This window comes from Diplotaxodon limnothrissa, linkage group LG13, assembly GCF_057381915.1.
Source record: "Diplotaxodon limnothrissa isolate DT_005_m linkage group LG13, D_limnothrissa_male_GT1.1, whole genome shotgun sequence".
NCBI classification, from domain to species: domain Eukaryota; kingdom Metazoa; phylum Chordata; class Actinopteri; order Cichliformes; family Cichlidae; genus Diplotaxodon; species Diplotaxodon limnothrissa.
This window is the reverse complement of record NC_140608.1, coordinates 7,035,272-7,060,137: the sequence shown is the minus strand read 5'-3', so window position 1 is coordinate 7,060,137 and position 24,866 is coordinate 7,035,272. Positions and strand designations below refer to the sequence as shown.

At 41.8% G+C, this 24,866-nt stretch overlaps 2 protein-coding genes across 2 annotated transcripts in view; both read right to left on the bottom strand.

The window, feature by feature from the left end:
* Positions 1-4,367, bottom strand: part of sdccag8 (SHH signaling and ciliogenesis regulator sdccag8) — a 60,610-nt gene extending 56,243 nt beyond the window's left edge. The window contains 7 exon segments of the mRNA XM_085369718.1: positions 325-389; positions 637-729; positions 1,171-1,296; positions 1,395-1,493; positions 1,934-2,031; positions 3,089-3,250; positions 4,218-4,367. Coding sequence (XP_085225844.1) covers positions 325-389; positions 637-729; positions 1,171-1,296; positions 1,395-1,493; positions 1,934-2,031; positions 3,089-3,250; positions 4,218-4,284 — 710 coding nt within the window. The 5' untranslated portion in view covers positions 4,285-4,367.
* Positions 4,368-10,751: 6,384 nt separating this feature from the next.
* Positions 10,752-23,480, bottom strand: tnfaip3 (tumor necrosis factor, alpha-induced protein 3). Its single transcript, XM_085369713.1, has 9 exons — positions 23,317-23,480; positions 21,287-21,695; positions 16,451-16,641; positions 16,212-16,353; positions 15,626-15,796; positions 15,341-15,518; positions 14,159-15,156; positions 13,790-13,983; positions 10,752-13,667 (listed from the first exon to the last, which is right to left on the bottom strand). The coding sequence occupies exons 2-9, from the start codon at positions 21,591-21,593 to the stop codon at positions 13,392-13,394; spliced, it is 2,457 nt and encodes an 818-aa protein (XP_085225839.1). The 5' UTR covers positions 21,594-21,695; positions 23,317-23,480; the 3' UTR covers positions 10,752-13,391.
* Between the last annotated feature and the right edge of the window lie 1,386 nt (positions 23,481-24,866).

Genomic DNA, 24,866 nt, shown 5'->3' with positions numbered 1-24,866 from the left:
GTGTCCACTTGATCTGGTTGCAGTTTTAAATAGAGCATAAATGTCTTTCTCAGCCCTGAACATTTTATGTTGAGCTCAAAAAAAAACAAGAAGACAATAACTTGAAAAAATGAGCATTTTGTTTTTAACCAACTCCTCTGCACTTTTAACTTGGAAAATATTTAGTACAAAATAAACATTTTTTCCAGGGTATCATTAAAATACTAAAGTGACTAAACAAAAAACAATCTGCAGACTCTGAGGGCGTCAGTGGGAGGAACTGACCTTTTCTTCAAGGAATGACCCAGATGAGTTTCTGCTCGTTTGATGCCGCAAAGAACTAACCTGAGAGAGATGACCTGGGCCTCCAAGCTTTCCATCTGGGCCTGGTAGATCACCTTCAGTTTTTCCTGATGAGCACAAACATCTGAATCTAACTGGATGAAATTTAATTTATTGCAACAGCTTCCTATATAAATGTACTAAAAAACAGAATTCATGTTTCTACTGTTAAAGTTTTATTGGAGGAAATTAGCAAAAAGACCAATCTTAAAATACAATCTGGGACCATTGTGCATTATTGTGACGCATAAAATCTGATGAACACTGAGGTAAAAGAGAACCGAACGGCAACCAGTAGAGACTCATCTTTCCTACCAGCTCATTTTTCCATGTGTTGTGTTCTTCTTTCTGTAGCACACTGTGGTCTCGAATGGAGGCTACGTGGCTGTTGTCGATGACTTCATTCATCTGAGGAAAAAAATTGGAACGGGTGACCAAATCTTTAATTTGAAAGATGCTTTTATGATGCTTAAATTCAGCCTGTTGAACTATAAAAACTTTGCTACGTTAACTTTATATTCTAGTGTCTCTCTACTGAAAGTGTCCAGAGAAAAATGACTAATGCAACAGTCACAATATAATAAGAAAACAGCGTTTGGAGACCATAGCATGACTACGATTAATGCAAGCCTCAAGCCTCAGTCGCTGTTGTCAAAGCTGGAGTGTCAAAGCTGCAAAGAAATGACCGTCCTATTTTTATTTAAGTGTGACTGAGCCATAAGGTAACCTCAGTCTTTTTTATTCCTCTCATTATTATGTTTGTACTATAGGTGCCTTCATTGTTACATGCATTACCATTTTCACACACACAAAAATCAAACCAATGATTTTCACACACGCACAAATTACCGTGGAGTTTCGGATCGTGTAATCTTTTAGGGATTCATCCACAGCTTCGGCTTTCAGTTCTGAACGTAACTTCTCATTTTCCACCACCACTACTCTGATCCGCTGTTTCATTCCCTGCAGCTCCTCCTGAAGTCACACAAACAGAGAAGCCGATTAACATCCGTTCACATTAGCACACTGGGAATGAAGGACGCGCCCACACACGTACATTTGTGCACACAGACCTTACAGAATTTAACCTCAGCTTCCAGATGTTGGATGTATTCTGACTTGTGAAATACAGGAACCAAATCCTGAAAGGCAGGTAAACTGGACATCCCCTCCTGCCATGCAAAAGGGAAAGAAGAGTAAAAAATAAAAGCCAAAACACAGAAGAGCCGCAAGTGAAGTCAGTTTTAATTCCATTTTATTTCAGTTTAGCTTTCATTTGTTTTCAAAGCGGCTTTGCACATTTCACTTTTAGCACATTTTTTTTAATTTTACTTTTTTATTATTCGAAAGTGAGTCTGTGACAAATTTTAACAAATTTACAAGGCTTCCTGATGCTTGCTAGAATGACAAAAACTAAAACTGAGGGCCTTTCCTGTTTATTTTTAGTTTATTTCACTTAGTTTTCACACCTACTTTTAGTTTTTTCTTTCATTTTAGTGAACTATAAAACCATGGTACATTCAAGTATGGAGAATTGCTCCTAATCTGAGTATCAGTTCTGTAACAGGCCTTCGTCAGATCTAACGCATTTAAATGTTAAACCATGCACAACTGCTCATTCTACCTTGGATGGAGACTGTTTCTTGGAAGGGGAGACAGGTGTGGGAATTTCTCTGCCCTGCTTCAGCAGAAGGCTCTTCAGCTGATTAACTACAAAAGACATAAGAAATAAGTATGTACACAAACACATAAACACTTTATTTAAACTTTGTGTAAAAAGACTGAGAGGGGAAATCTCACGATACCCCACTATAAGGGCTGAGTTTTATCACATAACCGACTTACAACTAATCAGAAACATTTCATCACTCATCCAAGTAACTTCTTCGGTCTCAGCTGACTGCACGTTTCCCAGCCTTATAAGCAGTACAAGTGCATAATTTAGCACCATTGTGGTTCTTTTTAGAGCAAACACCATCCCCACATACACAGCAGCTAGGGAAGCAAAAGAACGTCATATCAAAGAGCTCCTTATTAAAATGTGGTTATCACAGGTTGGTTAGTCAAAGATGGGAAGAATGCTATGAGCGATCCAGGAGAGAAGAAGGACAACTGCTGCCTAAGGAAACAATCTGATCTCTTATGTTTCGGGAGTATCAGAACAGCTGAGATGCATTTTTCTTTTTTCAAAACACCATGTCTCTGTGGTTTGAAACACCAAAAGATGATCCATCAAAAAGTGGTCCACCTCAATGATCGGGTGCCCCAGAACAGACACAGTAATACAGTACATGCAGCTGCCAAGACGACTGCAGTAAATTATACATTATCAGAGAACCCAAACAACCACTGGCAGACGGGACAACACAGAATATTCAGTTTGTCAAGCCAAGACTGCATGTAATTATACCTACAGGGTACTGCCCAATCTTTCAATGTTGAGGAAGTTTGCATCCCAGGCTGGTAGGAAGTAAAAAGAGAGGTGACCATTTTTTAACACTGGAGGAGGCCTAAGAGTACATCTTTCACAATCTTGCAATGCTTTAGCCACTCCTCACTGATCAGTGGTCATGACAGTTGGCATATTAACAATCACGGGACTGAGCTCATTGCACATTGTTAGTCAGTTGCGCCAATTTCTGTCATTATGCAACTATACTGTTTATAAGGTTGAGAAAGCCTGCAGTCTGCAGAAAAAGTTACTTGGTTGGTGTAAGGTCAGTTTACAAGTGAACAGAATCAACTTTCTATGTATTCAATCAGTCACCTGCTTCACTCTGTGACTTTTGGTTCCATGCAGCCTTGTCCTCTTCGGCCATGGTTGTATAATGGTCTTCATCACCACCTCTGACCTCCTCCACCTCATCTCCATCAGGGTCCAGCTGCAGCGGAGCACTGCTCAGATGCTGGATGCTTTGGTTGGCCCGCTCTGAATTCAGCATACACATAGATGCCAGTGTAACATAGTATATCATTTATTTGATGAAATGCACAGACAACCAAAGAAGTCATGTCTATACAGCAAACAAATACACCACCAGTGTTGTGTTCACGAAGGTAAGCAGGTGGCACTTGCACAAAAACTAAGCTGTACAATCTCAATTTCACCTATTTATTTTAGCCAATCAGAAGCCAAATAATGCAAAGCTTTTATTTTGCTTAGGGCAGGCAATGCATCCTAAAATGAAAGCTTTAGAGCAGTGGTGCCAATCATAAGGCCCGGGGTCCAGAATCGGCCCAGCAAAGGCTTCAAACTGGCCCACTAAATGGCTTTGGAAAGGAGAAGGAGAACAGAAATCTTGGACTTTTAATTGTATTTTCACAAGTTTTCATACTGATAAAGACCTCCTCCATGGTCATTCATACTACACCAAAGTAATTAAAATTTAGATTTCTGCAATTTTACACATTTAGTTCTTTGACTTTCAGCCCAAAGAGTCATGCTAACAAATCTCGGGGATTAAATATGTAGTTAAACTTCTGTACACTGGCAGAAAGGGCAGTTTCCCTGGTCCGGTTCACATGAGATCATGTCTCCTTTTTAGCTGCACTTTGAGCGCCTGGATTCAGAATCTGAAGCTTCATTTTATTGTCAGCTTGTGTTTTCTTTTGGTTTAAGATTGCATTGACACTTATGTTCTGTGAAGTGTCCTCATCTGCTGCCCCAGCAGCAACAGGTGGCAGTCATGTGCCTGTCACCTGTACTTTTCCACCAATAATAGTTCTTTTTGGTAACATACCTATAGAGATAATGCTCTATTGGGCTCTGGCGGCATAAATTTAATACACCAAGTCGGTTTCATCTTACTATGTGCTAACTAACCATCCAACGACGCTCTCTTGAGCTGCCCATTCAAACAGGTTAGCAAACGTAGCACGACAAAACATTAACATACGCCTCAGCTCCTTCTGCATGGAGCTTGGGTGCTCTGCTTCATCTTCATCCGAGTCTGTCGGTTTCATGGATGTTTAATCGTCGTTAAATCGCACTGTTAACTAAGGAAACATGCTAGGCTACGTACAACAATCAAAGCAACAACCATCACATCGAGCACGACGTAACGGTCGTCAAATCCCAATGGAGCTGTGCTTAGTTCATTAACCAGTATCGCCCGAGAACAGTTCCCTTTAAGTAGTGAATTTTAGATTTTACGTCACCGCCCCTGCGAGAAATCACATCAGCTTGTACCCTAAAAACAAAACGAGGCAACCATTAGCTTACGAGTCAGGCTTCCGTAAACACACGTAGCTGATGGGAATTGTAGTTGTTTTTTGTAGTCATGATACAAATGCGAGCGCTTAAAGACGAAACGTTTTTTGTTTTTTGTTTTTTTAATTCCCTAAACCCAGTTGTGAGATTACAGAAATGTTTTAATCGACGCCAGTAGGCAACACTTAATGTTAAACTACCTTCCTTGGTATTTATAAACACCAAATACTCCATATTTTAAAGTAGTATACCTTTATTTCTTATTGTCCATTCATGTAATTTCTCAGTAATTATAGGGAGTTTTGTTTTAAATGGTTTGGTATCTTTATAGCACTTTCTTACTAGAAGCCTCATTCACACACATATTCATATAAGTTCCTTTTTTTCTACACCTAAGGACTTTTAACACAACATTGGCACACTCGCAATTTAGTGGATGCACTAGGGGTAACTTAGGGTTCACTATCTTGCCCAGGATACTGAATATGTAGACTGGAGGCTGAGACTCAAACCAGTTTACACATATGATATTCCAGTTGACAGACGACCGACTCTGTCTCCTGAACGACAACTGCCTCAGTTATGCAAACATTTTAGAGCTGTCTATCAGTGCAAAAATCCCTTATTGCTCTTTTAGAAAGAAATATAAACGTGACTAAGTATATGTTGTGATGTTAAGACAACTCCCTTGTTAGATGTCATAAAATAAAACGTTTAATCATCTCTGTGGGGGAAATTACTGCTGCAGTGGAGACTATGATGTAGATGAAAATATAAACAACCAAAATAGTTAAATGCAGTTTATTTTGTTCAGCTAAAATCACCTTAGGGAAAGTTAAGAGACCTGAAACGGCAAGGTTAATGACCTGCTGCATGGTGTTTTGCTGTGATCTGTAGCCCATCGGTTTCACTTCTTTTATCATTGGCATCTAGACAGTCCAGTGACGCACTGTTGAGCACTCCTACAAGCATACACATACTTACACACAATGATAGGATTAGAGATCCTAGATTAGAAAGATTAATAACTGTGAGACCGCCTGTTGGATTACTCAGAATTACTTTTATAACACAGGACTTTGGGTTATGAAACTGTGGAAATTTCACAGATGTACATCTGTAACACTTTTACTTCCTATATGAAAATAAGTAGCTTATGAAGGACTCTAATATAGCTGTAAACCAAAATGAGATCATTTTTAGATATCCTTTACTGCATTTGTCATGTATGAGGTAATTGGGGGTGAAATGTAACACAGCTATATCACATTAAGCATTTTAATAACAGGAAATGTAAATACAGCACATGTATGTGTTTGTTTTATATTTTTACTGGTAATCAAAACTTACTTGAATATTTACAGTAACATGTTTAAGTCTGTTCACGAATGACAGTCATGAGATGTGGCTGAAAGCACAGAGGAAATCTGAATGAGCAAATCTAGCTTTCAGTTAGAAACATTTATTTTAAGCTACCATTAATCAGGCTGGTTAGGACAAAGCACATTTATATGAAGGACAATTCTGATACTGACACCTCTCTGTATATACTGTGAATTTTACACCTGTGATATTTTATTGGTAACTTATTAATTTACTTTTAACCCTGGAGAACCCATGGGGTCAGATCCGACCCCATTGGTTTACTAGGGAAACCATGGGGTCAAATTTGACCCCATGGGTTCTCCAGGGTTAAATACCATACATAGTTAACAAATGAATGAGCAAACACTTTAAGTGTTCCCTTATCTGTGGCTTTTTTTTTCAGCTTATGAATGCCAAATAAACAGGGTTAGATCATACTTCATGTGGCATGTACAAATTGTACTTTATATACTACTTAAATAATAATTTTAATGGTTTATGTGAAGAGCCTGAGAATGGCATTGATAATCAGTCAAACAAACTGTGTTCTGAGTATTTCACCTCACTCTATAACCCGAATCTGAATCCCGCCTCAGTTTCCAGGAATTTTACAGTACTTGAGAGTTTTAAATGGGCCAAAAAAAAAAACCTCAGTTGGTGGGTGTTTATGTGATACTGTTAGGGTGAATGGGCGTGTTTTGTTTGCTGCTGTTACAAAAGGGTCAGACAAAGGTAACCATGGATACACCCTCTTCCTATTGCACAACAGCAGATAACTTCCTGTCGAATGAGCTTCAGCTGTACTTTTGAGTTTTGCGACATGTCACTTTTCAAAAGAAGAGGCAGTGAGTCAGATTCATTCATGAACAGACATTGTGCAGCGATCTTGGTTTGACATTTTCATTCTTATTTTATTGATGACAGCTTAAACACAGAGTTTGGGCAGCTGTTTTTTTTCCTGTGTAAATCAGGGCGTTTTGCAGTCTTGCGAAATACCACAAACGTCAAGATGAAAACTTTTCTTGTATAATCCTTGTAGTTACATATTTGAGAGTTTGTAACGGCTTGATAAAGAGGCTACAACTAGAAGGTCACCAAACTTCCAAGTGCACCAAAGCTCCTCTTTCACTGCCTTTTTAAGGAAGTTCTGGTAATGACTCACCTTTTTCACTACTGCACAGAGTGCTACTGTAACCATTTCGTTCCACTATCTATATTGGATAGTTGTAGTTACAAGTTACTTGGCTGATTAGGATAATTTCGTTCTACAGGTATGATTACCTTATAAAAAAGTGGTGCTTTCTTATAGATTAATCTATCCACTGGTGGATAGATTAAAAAAGTACAAATTTGAATGCTTGTCTATTTTAGCACTGCGGGTTTTAGACACATAACCAGTGACCAGTTATTCGGAATGACATAAATTCACACCTCTTTAGCAGATGCCTCTGGTTCTGAAGAGCCATATCCCTGGTCTGCTCGTCTTACTGGTCCCAGCTACCTTAGGGCGAGAGGCAGGGTCCACCCTGGACAAGTCGCCAGACTGACACAGCAGGGCCTCGGCCAAATGGTGGAGTCAAACTCAGGACGTTCTTGCTATGAAGCAACACTGCTAACCACCATGCAGCCCTAAATTAATAAATGTAATGCCTTAAATAAAACTGAATTTAATTAAACTGAAGACGATGTTGTTGCTGCAGCATTAAAAGGTACACAACAGCACATTTTTGCCCCAGGCCTGTTAGGATGCCTGGGTCGTTGACCCAGGGTGTTTGAGTTTATGTTATTATTTATACTTTCTAGTTTTTGGTTTCTTTGAGTTCCGTCTTATGGCTTATGTCTCCCCTATCACCTGCATCCCCTTGTCTAGTGTATCCTAAGTTCCTATATCCCCGTGTTCAGTCAGTGTTTGTGTCTGCCTTGTTCCCACGTCTCTGTTCCCTTTGTAGTGCCTGCATATGAGTCTGTGTCTTTGTTCAGTCTGTGTTATGTGTTTCCTGTTTTACTTTGAAAGTCCATGTCTGATGTTAATGTGTCTGGTTTTGCTTCCTCTTGTCTCGTTAGGCCTGATTTGCCCCAGCTGTGTTTCCCTTCTGTTACCCATTCCCTGATTGCTCCCTCTGTGTATTTAAACCCAGTGTTTCTTTGTGTCTGTGTCGTGATCTACCGTTTATTTTGCTGTGTGTTTTGCCTGTCCACCGGTGTAAGTTTATTTTGAGTTTTTCTAGTTATGTCATGTTGCGTTCAGCATTAAAGCCTTTTTGAGTTCACGTCTGTCTCCGGAGTCTGCACCTTGGGTCCTATTCCTGACTGCACACAGCCTCACCTAACAAGGCCAACTTGACAGGTTAATCAAGCCTAGCAGACTGGAGCTGTATAGCATTTAGTCATGTGTTAGTCCTTATCTAAATAAGAATTTTAAGAATTTACTGGGTCTGGTATGTAACATTTGATTAATTTATGTATTTGTGTATGCACTTGCATACATTTTCCTAATTGCAAACTTGTTAATATACTTTTTGCCTAAGTCATCTCTCTGTCAGGATAAGCTATTCAATGAAGTCTGGCAATAAAAATAGGCTATTTGTAATCTGCAACTAAATTTGCTTCACTATATTTATTCATACTGCGTATGAATAGAAAGGTCTGCTGCACCACACTCATGAGAAACCTCAAGCGAAACACTTCTTGTCTGCTTGTCAGAACGGTTTTACAAGAGCGTTTGCATGTTGGGGTATTTCCAGGAAACCGCATCAGCCTACCAATCTCCCCACGCACAAACCTTGCAGTCCCACGTTTGTTAAATGTCACCTCAGCCCTACCATATATAAGTATTGCCAATTCCCCACCTGTAACTGCCATATCTCCCCTTACTCCAAATTCCCCCCTCCCACCGTGTGACCCACTCCTCCTGAGTAAACTGCGTTTTCTTTTGTGAGGGTGGGGGTTCCCTTTTTTCTTTTCTTTTCTTTTTTAGCACAAAAGCCTTACAATAACCTGGAAACAAGAATATAGTGACCAAAAAAGAAAAGGAAAAAAAAAAGCACAGAAGGAAAAAACCTTATTGTTTGCGCTTCTTTTATGGAAATCTGCATAACTGACAAAAGAAAGAAGAACATCAAAGGCGGAAAGAAGAAGAAAAAAATCTAACCCAGTTAAGTATATGGGAAAATGGTGCAGTCTGCCACATCTAAACCAGGCCTCAGTAGTCATTTATCTGATGTTTTTGCAGCACCCACTATACTTCCTACACTGGAGATGGATTTGTTGCCAACAGAGTGCAAGTGCTTGTCTGCAGAAACAGCGTTAAGCAATATCCAGCTTAGTAAAGAGAAGCAATAAGAAGAAGGTTGAGCATCTGAGAACACAAGCAGACTCCATATGCAAGTGCATGCAGGCTAGAACACATTATAGTGTTTCATATACTGTATTCTCCTGCCCCCTCCTAACCAGCCACAAGAAAATAATAGAAAAAAATGCCGAACAAACCCATTTGTAATGTTACTAATAATAATTCGAGAATTATGTCTCTCTTTTCTTTTTTCTTTGCCTATTTTGACAACTGTTTATCCAACCCAGTTCAAGCTTGGTGAGTGTGTTGCTGGGGACTTGAGTAAGTATGATGCCAAGTCTGACATCATTTGGATGAACACTTCCCATATTTTGGCTAAAAGTACTCTCTTACCACTGTTTCCCCTGTGTGGCTGCCGCCTGCTCCACTCTCTGTGTGTTGAGGCATATACATACACACAAGGCCATATTTAGCTATCTTTATAAGGACCTTCACTGATCATAACATCATAACTAAGGGCCCCAGGCTTTACCCTGACTCAATTATAATTTTAACACCGAAACAGTATTTAATGAAGTATAGGGAGTAAAAAGCAATAACTTTTGCATTGTTCTAGCTTCTTTCAGCTGCTCCATTATTCACAATAGGTCACCACAGTAGACGGACCTGCGCACTTTTACACCAGATGCCCTTCCTAACACAACCTTCACAGGAACTTGTGCTTCCTACTGGTCTGGAACTTTCACACATTAGGAAAAGCTGTTAACCACTATACAACATTACTCATTCGGGACAAAACTCTCCTCACAATGACAGCCTGACGTGCTTTTTTTTGCCTTTGATGTCGAGTTACTGATGACCTCAGTCACTCATGCATTGGTTGAATGAGCTGTTCTCGAAAAACCCACAATGTTCCCTTTCTGCAAAACCTCATTTTAAACTGGAACCATCATACACTTAAACATAAATGCAACAAGCTCATCTTTACAACTTTCTTTTCCAAACAGCAACTTAACCCAATGAAGTTTAAGTAATCATAATCCCATCCATAACCCTAGCACTCCCCTATAATTGTATATTTTGGAGACTTTTTGGGGGGAAAACATAGATATTTTTGATGTATGTCACTTTGAATAAACGCTTTCTTTGTTTCCCAATTGAAAATATTTTGGAGAACAACTTAATAAATCAATAAACATATTCTAATTGCCTAGTTCTAGAGTTAGGGTCATCACCAATGATGTTTGTGGTGTTGTTTGCAAGCAGGTGATGCATTTGAGACTCATCAGTAAGTTGTAGCTTCAAAAGCTTATAATAAACTCTCCCCTGACAGCGATTGCACTTGTTGACATGGGGCTGCACGTTAATATGATTTTTATCAATATAATAAATGTTTGACGCCAATCCTCACGCAAATCAAATTCTACGGTTCCACCTGATGTCAAAATACATCCACACAAGTATATGCACACACACACACGCACACACACAGTAAGTACAGACCCAAGAAACACATCAGTCAGATTTCAGATTTCTTAATAAAAATAATTCATTTCAGGACGACATATAAATAATTATTGAATCACACAATACAGATATTTTGATATGAATAAATACTTAACAAATAAAACCAGGCTTTTTTCATACAATACCCTATTGTCAAAAAGTCACACAAAGAAACTTCCACACCATTTGCATGTTTTGTTACACCTTCTGCTCTTAAGTTGATGCTCTTCCTACTGTTGGAATGTCCCTACACAGGTCGGAGTACCATTCCTAAATGCCTCAGCAGCTTAGACAAGTCATGTGCAACTTATGTGATCTCCTCCCAGTCAAACTCAGTCAGAGCCCCTTGTTAAGAGGTTATGATGAGCTGAGCACTAATTGGCCTTGAAGTGATTAAGGTTTGTCTAGAGGTGATTAAAGCACACAGAGATCTACGTCCAGGCCGTCAACACGTGGGCTGGCCTGACAGCTTTAGATACAGTTGAATGAAAAGGCAGACCAAGAGCCTGGTTGTCTATGCTTTTCTAACTAGAGCCACAGATGGATATCTGCCCACAGCTAAAGTAAGAGGGGAAAGAGGTTCCAGTTATTACCAAATTTGAGTCTGATAAATGTTTCATGTTTGAGCTTATCTTTACAGACAGACATTTCTTCGTATCTGAATAAAAGATAAGTTCACGGAAAGATGGTGTCCATTAGGGGGTTTTCAGCATGAGAGATCTGGATTAGCTGAAGTCTGTGGTTGCGCAGAACAGGAGATGTCAATCTGTGGCACTCTGGTTAGTTTAGAATGGTCCAGGCTGGCCGTTTTTAAGGAGGTAACAACAACTGTTTGGCAATTGATGGCACGTTTTTTTGTTTTTTTTTTCCTCTTTTGGCAGAAAAAAAACAAATATATCAAAATACATTTGAAATTCAAAAAAAAAGAAAAGAAAAAAAGAGGAGGAATGTCAGTTTTTTGTGTACTCCAGACGCACACACGCGTACGTTTTATGTGTATGTGTGTGTATTGAAGATGAGGCATCGGGTTGGAAGGTCCTACGGTATGGACTAAGATCCATGTTCACAAAAGCATTTTTTATAAGTGGGAGCACTGATCCATAATCACTGATCAGGCCCCTCTGGTCCATAAAATTTCAATCACTATGTAAAGGCAAAACTTATCGAGGATCAGCCCCAATACTGTGCTGCTGTACAAGCAGCACAAACACATTCAGATAGACAAGATTAGCCAAAGCAGGCAACAGGATTGCTCTCTGAAGTTTTGAAAGTGATGCCTTGGCACATCCAGGAGGGTGAAGCAGAGAGGAATGCATCTTTACAGGTTCATTTACCTACACATTACCTCAGGCTGGGGTGGGGACATACAATCTCACAAAGCTGTGTTTGCATGTGTGCGTGTGTATACAGTAGTAGGGTGGATAATTATCCAGACTTCGCCTGTCCTTGTAGTCTCAGTTCTCCTCACAGTTGCCAATCCCCTTTTAACAGGACTGACGATATTATGTTGGTGTATACATTGTGTAGATATGTGTGCGCATGTGTCTATGCGTTTCTAGGTGCTTAAGTGGTAAGTAAACAGGAAAACAACGTCCAAGGCAACAGATTTGTTTTGGAGAAAAAGGGAAATAAGAGGAAGGAAAGGAGGTTTTGAAAGAGAGTGAGTCCTGTCTCTACTGTGATCTCTGCCTTCTGTCCGCTGAAACCACCAGCATGTTGGCTACAATGGAGAGGCTTGTATTTCTGTACATGTAGCACCAAAACTAACAGGGGCCTGCCCTGTCTGTCCTGCACAGTTTATAATTTGTTTTTTTACTTTCCATATCAAGCAATTTACATCAGATATGTAACAGTAATAAGGTTAATTAGCCTCAAAATATAAACTAACCCTGCTATTGTCTGGCTAATGGAAGAAAATCAATATTTGACCATTTTTACAATATTGACTGCAAGAGAATCTTTTTGAAAAAAAAAAATCTTTGTCTGGGTTGTGAGGACATAGATGAGTGATTTAGGAGATTTAAGCAAAACAGTGGTGAATGCCATTTAACTTAATTTCAAGCACTTTGCTTGCTTTCCTTTGGCCCAGTTTTGCACACTTCTGCTGACTATTTTCACAGAGATTTGCTGTTGGGCATGCCCAACTACTGCATCTCTCTTTCTTCAGAGCAAATGCTAGACAGACAGGCAGACAGATACACAGATGGGTTAAGACAGACAGACAGACGGGGGGTATAAATCCTTGGCTGTGGTCTAGAAAGCAATGTCAGATGCTTCTTGTTATGTCGACATACAATCATTTTGTCCGGCACGATTCACTACGTACCTCTAAATACATATTGTACACAAGAGTTAATTCAGTTGCTCTGACATGTAGCCAAACCTCTCACCGTGTAAGTGCGCAGGGCATGTCAGATGATAATAATTGCACAAAGAGGTATTCTGGAGGCCATGTCTACTGCGAAAACACACACACTCACCACCACCCCCACATACACACACTCTCTCTTCACATTCTACATGGGGGGTTTGATTTTCAGGCCATAAGGTAACTAGTTAGTCACTAGCAAGTTAGTTAGTTGGTTAGTTAGTATCAGAGGTGCATTGACTGGCATGGAGAGCCCACAGCAGGGCGGCGGCTCTAGCGTGCTAGCGATGTGTCATCATCGCTGTCGTGTGCATGGGCGCTAAATGTGGTCAGCCGCGGTAAATCTGTTTGAAGTGGTCACACTCGTTGCAGTAGCCCTGTTTCTCTTGGTTGGCGTAGTGGTCACAGCCTTGTGTCCGGCACCGCTGCTTCGACTTTTCTTTGGGCGCCTGCGCCCGTCTTCCTGGCTCTCTGCCCTGACCACGCGTGTGGCACTCTGGGCAGAGGTCTGTGCAACCCGGGGACACATTACTGCAGCCACTCCGCCGGCACTGAGTCTGGGTCTGGGATTGCTGCGAAGATCTGGGTTTTGCTGCTCGTTCACGCTTTTGTACAGAGAAAGAGCGAGAATGGAAAGAACTGTCAACAGGCGAAGAAGAAGAACACACGAAAAAAACAAGACATGTGAAGAACAGTGAGGAGTTATGAAGGTATGGCAGGTACCTACCAGAGGAGGGGACGTGCGATTTGCGACTTGGTTAAGTCTTGCACTTTGCTCTTTTACGTAGCACTTATCACAGTAGCCCTCCAGCATCACCTTGCCAACTGCACCACACCCAGGCCCACGACATCGTGAGGCATTCTGGAAGCCTGTCTCCAAACCATGCCGACTCTGGGCCGGGGCAGGAGGAGGAGTCAGGTCTGGAAGAAACAGTGGCCAACATAAGCAATGTGCCATATGACATTTGAATAACAACAAACAGAACAGTTAAATGAGATGTTTATTAAGACAGCTATACGGCTTTTATAATAAATTTTATATATACGAAAAGCGTGCAATGCAAGAAGTGTTTTCTAGTTTTGTTTTAGGACTTACGGTGATTTGTCTGATAGTCTACGTAGCAAATAGTGCAGAAACCCAGTTTCTCAGGTGTCCCAAAGAACTGGCAGCCAGATCTTTTACAAGGTCGGGCCACAGGGCCCTGCCAAGCTGAGGTGTGCCCTGGAGTTAGAGTGAGGCATGGCCGCTCAGTGTCCCTGGCCTGGGTCCAAGCTGAAGATGAGGCTTCAGTCCTGGGATTGATCTGTTGTGGCTCTCCCCTTTCTGGAGCCTGCTGTCTCTGCATGCAGGGTGGACACAAGCCATTGAATATCCTAAACGCCTCCTTTCTGCACATGTTACATCGCTCTGTCTCGGTCTCACAGCCTCCCCACTGGTTCCAGCCGGAGCCCTGGGCTGGGTGGGGAACGACAGGCCCCCCATTGGTCCCTGGCAGTCCTGTAGCGGCCGTTCCAACTCCAGGGGGTCCATGGTTTTGCCTGGAGTTGAAGCAGCGCTCACAAAGTCCATCATGCTCCACACTTAGGGTGAAGAGGCAGCCGGGTGTCTTGCACTTCATTGCATGTGTTTCACTGTATAGGCTGAGGCTGGGGGCGGTGGGCGGGGCTGAGCGGGGACTGGATAACACTACTCCTCTCCCAGATGAAGAGCATGGGGGGCTGCTACTTCTGGCCCCTCTGGAGCTCACCTCAGTCTCTGATCCCCCTATGACTCCTACCCCACCTTGTAAACCTCCTTCCTTAGTCTGAATTACCCCTTCTATCCTCGCTCCTCCACCAGTAGTGGCCTGCCGCTTTTCAAAGCATTCATGGCAATGAGGCTGCGTGTCCACAGAGACATAGAAGGTGCATCGTGGTGTGGCACAGCGGATCTCAATAAGCGAGAGCTGGGAGACGGAGAAGGGTGGCGGACGCTGTGGCTGGGCGGCCCATGCCTGCTCCTTGTCCTCCTGCCAGCGCTGGTACTCATGGTTCACAAGCTGTAGGTAGTCCTCCATCAGGTTCATGTCTTCAGGAAGGTTTCCCTCATCCAGCCTTAGGACAGAGACATACAATGTGGTTCTTAACTGCATTTTATTACTTTTTTCCCTTTCAAATTCATAGTTAATAAAAGTAGTTTGGCTAAATTATCTTTGATAATCAGTCAAAAACAATTCTTATGCCATGAGCTGTTCAAGGCTGCATTTAACAATGGATGGAACTTATAATGCCCAAGTACCTTGCAGCTTTCATAATCTGTGTAATGTCATGGCCCAATCTGATAGGGATCTCTATCAGGTGCAGGTACTCTTTGAGGAGCCTCTCTTTCTGCTGCTGCTCCTTCTCCATCAGAAAATGAACTTTCAGTTCCTCAAAGCCATTCCGCCTCGGATTGATCAGCGGTACTGCTCGGATCTCTGGGAAATTCAGTTAAAGATACACAGAGCCAAATCCATGAACAGGGGTCCTGCTTTGTCCCTTTATCGTGCCAAATATATAACACCTATTTCTTTGTGATTTGTACCTGGACCACTGTCTTTGATGGTGATGAGGGGTGCAAAGTGCTGGGAGTCGTAGCCGAGCACTATTGGGTATTTGTAGCACTCTGTGGGTTGCCAGTGTAGAGGCAGATAAATCCCACCCACATTCAGAGGAGAGATGGAGGTGCCGGATTTCATACTCCTGACCACCTGGTCTGTTGAAAGAACAAAGATTTAAGAGTTTATAACTCTCTAACAAATGACAATGAACAACTTTTATAGAGCTGCACCCAATTCAAGTGGAATAAATGGAGCAATGTGCAGTCATTTTAGGATTTTAGATCCTGAAAAAGCAAGCTTTGCTCAAATATGACTGCAAACATGTTTCTGCATATTTATTTTTTTATATTTTGAAGTTGAGAAATCATCAGTAGTCATTTGAGATTCTTTATTAAGATAGACAGTAAGTGACACAGTGCATTAAGAAGACTTCAAAACAACCGAGAGCAAATGTTGAGGAATGGTGGTGATATATTATACATTACAAGATGTGCTCTTACAAAACCAGTGAGTCTTTGAGGGCTAACAAGGATAAATAAGCATAATTTGAGATGATAAAAAAGGGAGTACCTGCAATGACGATGATGGGTCTGCGGAGAATGTTGGAGAGGATGAAGATGTGGATGTCCTCCAAAGAATCAAACTGGAGGCCATTGCTACTGGAGACTGGCGATGCCATCTTCACAATCTTTTCCCACTCATCCTCCCAGTTCTGGAACAAATGCACACAATTAGGAAATAAACTTCTGCATGAGCACAGTTTTCTCAAAGCAAAGTAATGGAAAATGGATCTAGTTGAAAATTCATACCATGGTGGTGTATCGGAGTCCAGTTTGGGTGAACTCCTGAGATTGGAGCAGCTCTGCCTGGAAGCGAGCTTTGAAGACGCCCGTGTCAGTTTCTTTCAAAACACCATGGAGAGCTTTCCGAAGAACCAGGTCTGTGTCCTGAACACCCAGCATGTACTGAGAGGCTGCATGAAGCAAACAGTTCCCATCTCCTACAGACACACAAAGAGGAGGCAAGAAAACACATGTGTTTTTAGTACTATGGTTGGTTGATTTTGTACACAGGACACAAAGTTCTCCTTCTGTGAATAGGCACATGCACACGCACACATACAAAGGCTATGCACATACAGCATAAAAAACAGGCAACTGCAATGTGTGTACACACACACACACACACACACACACACACACACACACACACACACACACAAGTGTAACTAAAGTCTGGGGATTTCCAGGCCGCTGGGCTGGTCGTTAGTATCTGGTGTTTCGACTATTATATGACCCTTATACATCTAACAGTACACACGCCACAGACAAGGCTGATAAAAATGACCCGTAATTTCCCCGGAACATGTTTTTGAAAAACTGAATCTTTTTACAATCTAAATCTGTATAGAAAACCAGAATTCTCACATACATATATTTGTTTTTGCCAAACGTATGTGCCTTTATCACTGCAGCCAGTCAGTAGAATATAGGTAAAGACTTGGTTGCTGAAAAGACGAGTGTGTGAGAGCGTGAGCGGCTAAAAATCCTGGAATTTTATTTATTCTCCTTTGGCAGTACTGGGTCTTTTTCTCATTGTGAAACAGCAGAGCCCATATTTGTTAATGTGTGCAGCTCTGAAAAACCCTGTTGCCACACTAAACACAGGAATTTCCCTGTACTAACTTCTGTCTTTCATGCGAGTGCATGTGTGCATGCTCCCCTCCTATGATCCCAACTCATCAATGCTACTCAGCTGGTCCTGTACTTTCCACAAAGGCGTGACTTGGACCGGATGGAATGTTATCTTTTTAAATACTACAATCAACACCCGATGAATGCTGTGATTAATGAGCAGAGATAACATGGGTCCTCACATGCACAAGCATATACACATGAACTGTAATGTGTACTTCTTTTTTTTCCCTCCACAAACATTTACCTGGCAGTAACTTCATACACATAAAGCATCTGCACCCTTCTTTGTAAAATACTGCTGTATTAAACAGGCGTTTTCAAGATCTCTCCTCTATACAGGAAAAGTTTAAGTTTAAGTAGGTTTAAGAAACAGCTAGGAAAAAATTTCTAAAAAAAAAGGATCATAAAATGTTGTTTTGTTTTGATGCAAGTGTTAAATAGGCCAAAATCTGATCTCAGTGTAGCATTAATTGTTGTGTGGCTCAATTAATGCAATCTAAGCTACAGTTGTTTTCTTTCAACTGAAGGAACATCTCGCTGTAATTAAAGAGAGAAAAAAAAAACACTTCTCCATTTCAGACCAGCTAGATGTTGTTCCATTTCAGTGCTCTTGCATCACTCAGCAAAAACATAAAATGCAAGGCTTTTTTAATAAAAAAAACACCAGACATATGTAGGCCCAAAGGTACACACAAATCCAAACAAATGTCCACACACGTAATCACTTCCTCTTGCATGAAAAAAAGTCATGATCACAAAGTGAGGTGCCTGAAAACTAAAGATGAAAGTGGTTCAGCAGCTCCCATCAGGTTATATATAGATACTTCCTCTGTGGCAAGCTGGGGAACTTCCTGAAAACATACCAGTGCAGAGCCAGACTTAAGTTGATTTGGTCACTGTCCAGGTGACAGCACAAGTTTGCAACAGTGTGCTTCCAGCAGGGCTGCACTTTCCCACACCTTGTCTGCAGGTTGTTGTGTGAGAATGGCCCAAGATTTGTGACTGTAAACAACTGCAGTAAATTATTACCAAACTAGAAAAACGCTCATAGATTATCCACTAAGGCCAATGTCCCATTTTACAGAAAGTGATATGGAAAATTTCACTGGCTCATCCTTTGCTCATGCGTCGCCTCCTCATCAAGTTTTTCCTTGTGTAGTCTTGCTTATAAAAACAAAGTGCACATACCACATACCCCAATCTAGGAGGAATAATGTGGATGCCCCAAAAGAAACCTAAAAGCTTCACGCCCTGGAGGACGGGGCTGTGGCCCCCCCACACCCTCTAGCAGATTATTACATGAAGGAACCTTTTAAAAAAACAAAAAACAAGCGCGTCCATGCTCACAGGTGTACACACGGGTGATCACACCCACAAACTACACCCTTTTTGGCTCCTACCTCAAAGCACACTGTGTTCTGTTGATCTTATGTGCTGCACAATAATGTTTAACATTTAGTATTTACTGTCATATTCCCATATATCATTGTGATGTTGTTTATTCTATTACTCTTGTTCTCTTCTGCTTGCTTTCTTTTTTCTTTCTCAGCAGGTGACCCAGGTGATTGATATATGCATTTTTTTTTCTCTGCCCGTTCTGTTGGTTTTTGTCTTTTGCCCTTCTCCCCCGTCCCTCTTCTCAGCTGTTTCTCTTTCCCTCTTTCTTTCTCCCTTTCTTTCCCCCAGTCAAGTCTGTCCCGTATTCAGTAAGTGAAAATAAAATAAACAATAAAAGGTGAATCAAATGGACCATTACGGCAAGGCTGGGATGGTCAGTTTGGTAAAGTAAATCCGTTGGGCATCTTTCTTTGCCTTTAGACAACAATTCTGATGGCAAAAGAGCCAAACGGGACAGGCCAAAAAAAAAAAAAAAAAAAAAAAAAGAAACCTAAAAGCTTTATTTGTAAGGCAGAACACTGCAGCAGTGTATGTGTCCTCCCAGTAACTTAACCATGAAGTTAGTGTATTGTAGCTGAACAAATCCTTCCTGATGGGGACACATGACAGACATGGGATACTGTTTGGGAAAACCCCACGGATGTGTCCGAGACATTCAAGACAGAAGAGAGACTGAATTCTAATAAAGCCTTGTTTTACTTGGAGGAAAAGTTGGATGTATCAGGAAAACGGATGTGGCCCTGTTATTTTAATTGAAGCGGAGTGGAAGTTTTATGAGTCTGGGTTTTTTTTGATGGTCAGTTATATTCTGTGGTCTTGCTTCGTAATTAAGCCGGGCTCGGGGAAATTGGTTATGGGGTTTGGATCTTTAGTGCATTTGCATAGACCAAATGAGATAAGGATTTTGGGTTCACTGGTAAATTCAGTTCTGAGATGATGTGGAGACAGATATCCGACAACGGCGCTGGACATCAGTGAACAGACTTCTTCTCTCTCACGTTTTCTTTCTGTATTTGTGTGTGTCTGCTGAGCTCCAGTGACTCAGCAGCAGTCAGTCAGCCTTGTGTGTGTGTGAGTGTGTGCGTGCGTGCGTGTTGTCCGTCCTCTGCTCAAAGTCACGTCTGGGTCCTTCAGAGTTAGACGCTCCGGCACTAAATTCTGTCTCCTCTTTATGACATCATCTTCGCAAACCAGGAAATTCCAGCCAGGTTACTGGCAGCAGAAGTCATCCATTTTGGTCATCAATTAAGGGGTCTTTGCAAGGGGGAATTATGTGCTGATGACAGTTACAGTAAGTCCTTCAGTGATTACTAACTTCAGAATTGGCAGGGACCCTTTCAAAGAGTTTCACTATTTAAAAAAAGTACTGTAGGACATAACACATCCAGCAAGTTCCTCAACCATCCAGTAATTATTCAAAGTAACTTCTGATATGTGACCAATGTAGGAATTTCTCACATGAGAAAGAAAGAAACTATTTCCTCTGGAAACTCACATGTTTAGCACAAAGCTGCAATTATGACTGATTTCCTCTTCCTCCTTCTGTTGTGAAGCTATAGCTGATGATTCCTCTCAAAAACCTTGCTCTCCATTAACTTTAAAATAGATCTGATGTACACAGCAGCTGTGTTTAAGCTACTGCAGTATAGATGGAAAAGGCCACCAGAGACACACACGTTTGCTTTAACAAGGTCTGATGAGCTCTAACAGATCATCACAAACACAAATCCATAAAGTCACATAAAGTCAGGCAGGTGGGGAATTTAAGGTAAAACGGTGTGTTTTTTTGACATCCACTGACATTCACTAACACACACCTACACAGAAAAAGAGGGGGCATACCCCAAATGCAGCAAATGAAAAACTGTGGAAATAGTTGGGTCTGAAACATCACAGACAGTAAATAACAGTCCTGCATGTGACGCCAGAGAATTTCCCAGTACACAACTATGATCAGAAGTAATCAGGCCCGAGTCTACATGTTTGCCTGCCCTGGGATGTTCCCGTCTTACAACATTCACGTAACAGAAAACATGACTTAGCAGTGGGGTGCCTAAAGTCAAACACTAAGGTCGGCACAGTAAAACCAAGGGGGCTGCTAAATGAGTCTATGTGAAAGCGGAACTCACGTCCCTCGATTGTTGTCATTTACAGTAACCCTGCCTGTGAGTAATGACATCTCAGAATTTGCATATCAAATAGTCCTGACTCATAAGAGCTCACCATCTCTCTCATAGAAAATGAAACAAAAGCAAAACACATCCTGTGTTGAGCGCAATATGTTTTGCTTCTAAAATCAAGGAGAAATGGTTCAACATTAGCTCTGTGACCAATCTGCTGAATTGTTCTATTCGTGTTGAATATCACCTACTGCTCCAACAGCAGTTATTTACGGTGCCCTCTGCTATACAACCAATAATATAAAACATCTTTGAACATCAACAAAGCTTCGTGGAGCTTCATCCACTTACAAGACCACCACAGAAATCTGGTTTACTGTAGCCTCCATATTCCAGAACAGCTCCTCAACATCAGCATAATCGTTCTTACCATTGGTGCGTAAGGGCACCATCTTCTTCAACTCCCCACACCAGTTGAGCTTTTTCTCCTTCTCTAATGAGGCCTGCATGGCTCGGTCCAGGATGGCGGCCTGAACCACCTCCCTGAAGGCCTGGGGGAAGTGGTTCATGGCGATCATCTCCAGCGTGTACCGGTGCATACCCCGCAGGTGGTGCATGAGGCCACCGCTGGCAGCAGGCTTCACCACATCGTTAGGCACTCGCTGTCGGATCTTCACTGCCTTGAGCAGGTTGGAGACAAACAGGAATTTGGGGAGGAAGTTCTGACCCTGCGACATGGCGGATGGCTGGCCAGGTGAATGGAAGGAGGGGAGGAAGAGGAGCAAGGAGGAGAGGAGGAGGAGGAGGCACCAACCACCGATGCCGGATCAACGTGGAAACTGGATGGAGAGAAGCGGAGAGGACATGTTATTTCACAGCAGGGATTTGTGGGAAATTTTCAGTGGAGAGTCCCCTTCCTAACAAATTAAGACTTAAGGCACAACTTAATTTACAGTTTGTTTGGGAAACTACCCATCACAAAGGATGATTCCAGTATGGAGGCTGTATGGTGCTTTTTCCTGGAGATTCTGCTGGGCCCAACTGAATAAAGTACACAAAGACCCCTTTGTATTCTTGTTTGTTCTTTTAATTCTCCTTTTTGTCTTGATGGTTTTTGAGAGTTTCCCCCTCAACAGGGCTTCCTAGTGTCCCACTGAGCTCAAAGACTTCCAACAATAAACGGGTGCTTTCCAGACCTTAACCGAAGGCCACCCAGGGCTTCCCAGGCTGATGGGAAGGTCACAAGGCCTCCTCCCTCAACAGCCTGCATAAAGTCTCCATTTAAAAGGCTGGGAATCATTAGAAAAATTATAGGCTTTCAGTACAGACACAAACACTGCTCTCAGTACAGGAGGAAGATAATCTAACCTGGGTTTACGTCACTCCCTGAAGTCATTTAAAAGACAAGCAGCTGCAGAATTATTTCCCCTAAATAAAGTAGTAGTAGTAGTAGTAGTATTTATTTATTGTCATTGTCAAGAACAATGAAATTGAAATAAAATACAACTTTAATTCAGCCACGTTTCCCAATTTGTTACAGTAATTTGAAAGCTAGGAAAATTAGGGAAACTTTTGGCAGTTTTTATACTTTAAGTATAAAGGTACTGAGGTTCAATGCACAACCTCTATACCCAATTTGAGTCAAGTTTGCTAAAGGGAAGGTTTTAAAGGACTATTTCCCCTCACATTTCAACGCAGTGAAGACGCATTAGCAGTTTAGAGGAAGTAGAAAGTAATGGTCAGCAAGTGGGCCTGGAGTTTTGCTGACTTTTAAACTTCCCACAACATCCTTCTATCAACCTCTCGCAAGCTGGCAGTCAGGTCGAAAGATACTGTTCGAGTCCACAAACACCTGAACAGCGAGCTTCTATTGGCCTCTGTGCCTTTACTACCCAAACAGCAGCAGGTGCAACAACAGACTAGGCCGTGCTAAAGGGCTAGTCAGTCACATGAGGGACCAGACAACAGACACCTGGATGTCAGGGAGCATGTTGACACGAATCATTAGCGTGGCGTGCTGTCACAGCGGGGCACACTTTAAGGCAGACAGACAGCAGCACCCGGGTGGACGCTGCGGTTTAGGATGGCTGGCTACACAAAAACACAATAACAGGAGACTTTGCTGACGTTAAAGGCTTACGTAATTCCAATGACAACTACCTTTGGAACAATGTAGCGTTCAATCGCGTCTAACAGCGCGGGTATCGATACACTGTAGCTTCGCCGATGCCACATTTGGCTGTTTAAATGTCCTGCTATCCGCTCGAGGGTGACGTCTTTGTAAACAATGGCTGTCAAAGCCACTGTCGTGAGCAGGCTTCAAGCTTCCTCCGTGTCCCCAGAAACACGACCATACATTACTCAAGGCCCAAACGTGGTCTTACCCACCAAGTCTCACCCAATTGCTAAGAAATGTGTGTCCACATGGGGAGGCACAAGGAGGGAAGGCTGGCGTCTTACCTGTGTAATATGTCGGGGTAATAACAAAAGCCTCCCGGATGCTCAGGCTAGTCCTCTCTCAGCCACTTCACTCAGCCTCACCGCAGCGGTCCTCGGCGCCATTCAACCTTCTCTTTCTTTCAGTATCAGATCTATTTTGGAGCCCTCGCAGCCTGCGAAGCCTTTCAAAAGAATACACACGTACGATAATGATAGTTTTTTTAAAACAAGGAAAAAGTCCAAGTCAAAGGGGATTTCCACACGGGGACTTTCCGTCCACCCATTTTCCTCTCTCTCTCTCTCTCTCTCTTACTCACTCACTCACACACACAACCGCTGTAGTTGCAGCTCATTGCCACCAGGGGGTCTTTACTATCTGTCTGACTCGATACTGAAAAGCATATCCCACCTACTGAGCACAAAGGAGCGTCACTGAGGGAGGGAGGCAGTTCGCGTCATACTCTATTTCATGAGACAGCCTTAAAAAATAAATCATTAACCTTCAGAATCAGCAAATGAGTAAGGAAAACGAAGCTCATTACCTGATTGTGAAATGGATTTGAGTTGTTGACTGCATGCACTGATATGTGCATTCATGGTCTGATGACTGTAGCTATTGAAACAATGATGCGATGGTGCTTTAATTGTTAGCAAATCATGTAAATATAATTACAGACTTTCAGGTTCTTGGGGATTCCTGTCTTGCTCAAAGATATTTAAGAAGCAGATGTGAGCTCTTTGCTAACCCGCTGGTTCATTCACTACATTAGTAAGTTAGCTCAATGTTCATGTAAAGTGAAGTTTTCTTTTATTTTGGCAAAAGTTTCTAGCTCTTCCCACCCAAATCACAAAACAAAAATTGGTTTCCTCTTAAAGGAAGCCTCTTAACCTCCATATGTCTCCACCTAATGGAAACGTAAACTGACACTTGGTTAAATTGTGCCTCTCATTTTCATGTGAGTTCAATACTAAACATCAACAGATGATCTTTGCTTTAGTCTACCAAGAAAAGTGTGCATCTTCCATCATCCAGCAACCCACCTGACTTTGGCTGTCAAGGCGGCTAAAGCATTACAACAGTCAAGTCACAAGTCTGTTGTGCACCTGTGGTTTGTTGTGGTTGACAAGTTTTATTATCTTGACTGAGCTTCTAGTATGTGGCAGAGCATGCTTAACTGTTTTACTGCGGTCTACCATTCAGAAGCTGCAACGGAAAAGTAGTCAGAGCTTTATGTTTTATTTCCAAGTGTAGCGTTTGCTTAAGTTATGCATGATGCTAACACATGCAACTTGCTGGAGTTGCATGTGTTAGCATTATGCACGCGAAAAAGAGGTGTGACACATTTAGATGACATAAAGAGACAAATATTTTTAGGCTTTGTGTGATGGGTGTGTTCCAACACAAATAAAGTTTCAGTTTAGCATTTAGGAGGAGGTGAAAATACAAAAGTTGGAAAAGCCCACATGCTGCAAGTTACAAAAGCAAAATTTTTAGATGGTTTGATTTCCTTAAGTCAATCAAAAACAAAACATAAATTCAATTTGCAGTACTACTGGGACCAAAAAGTTAA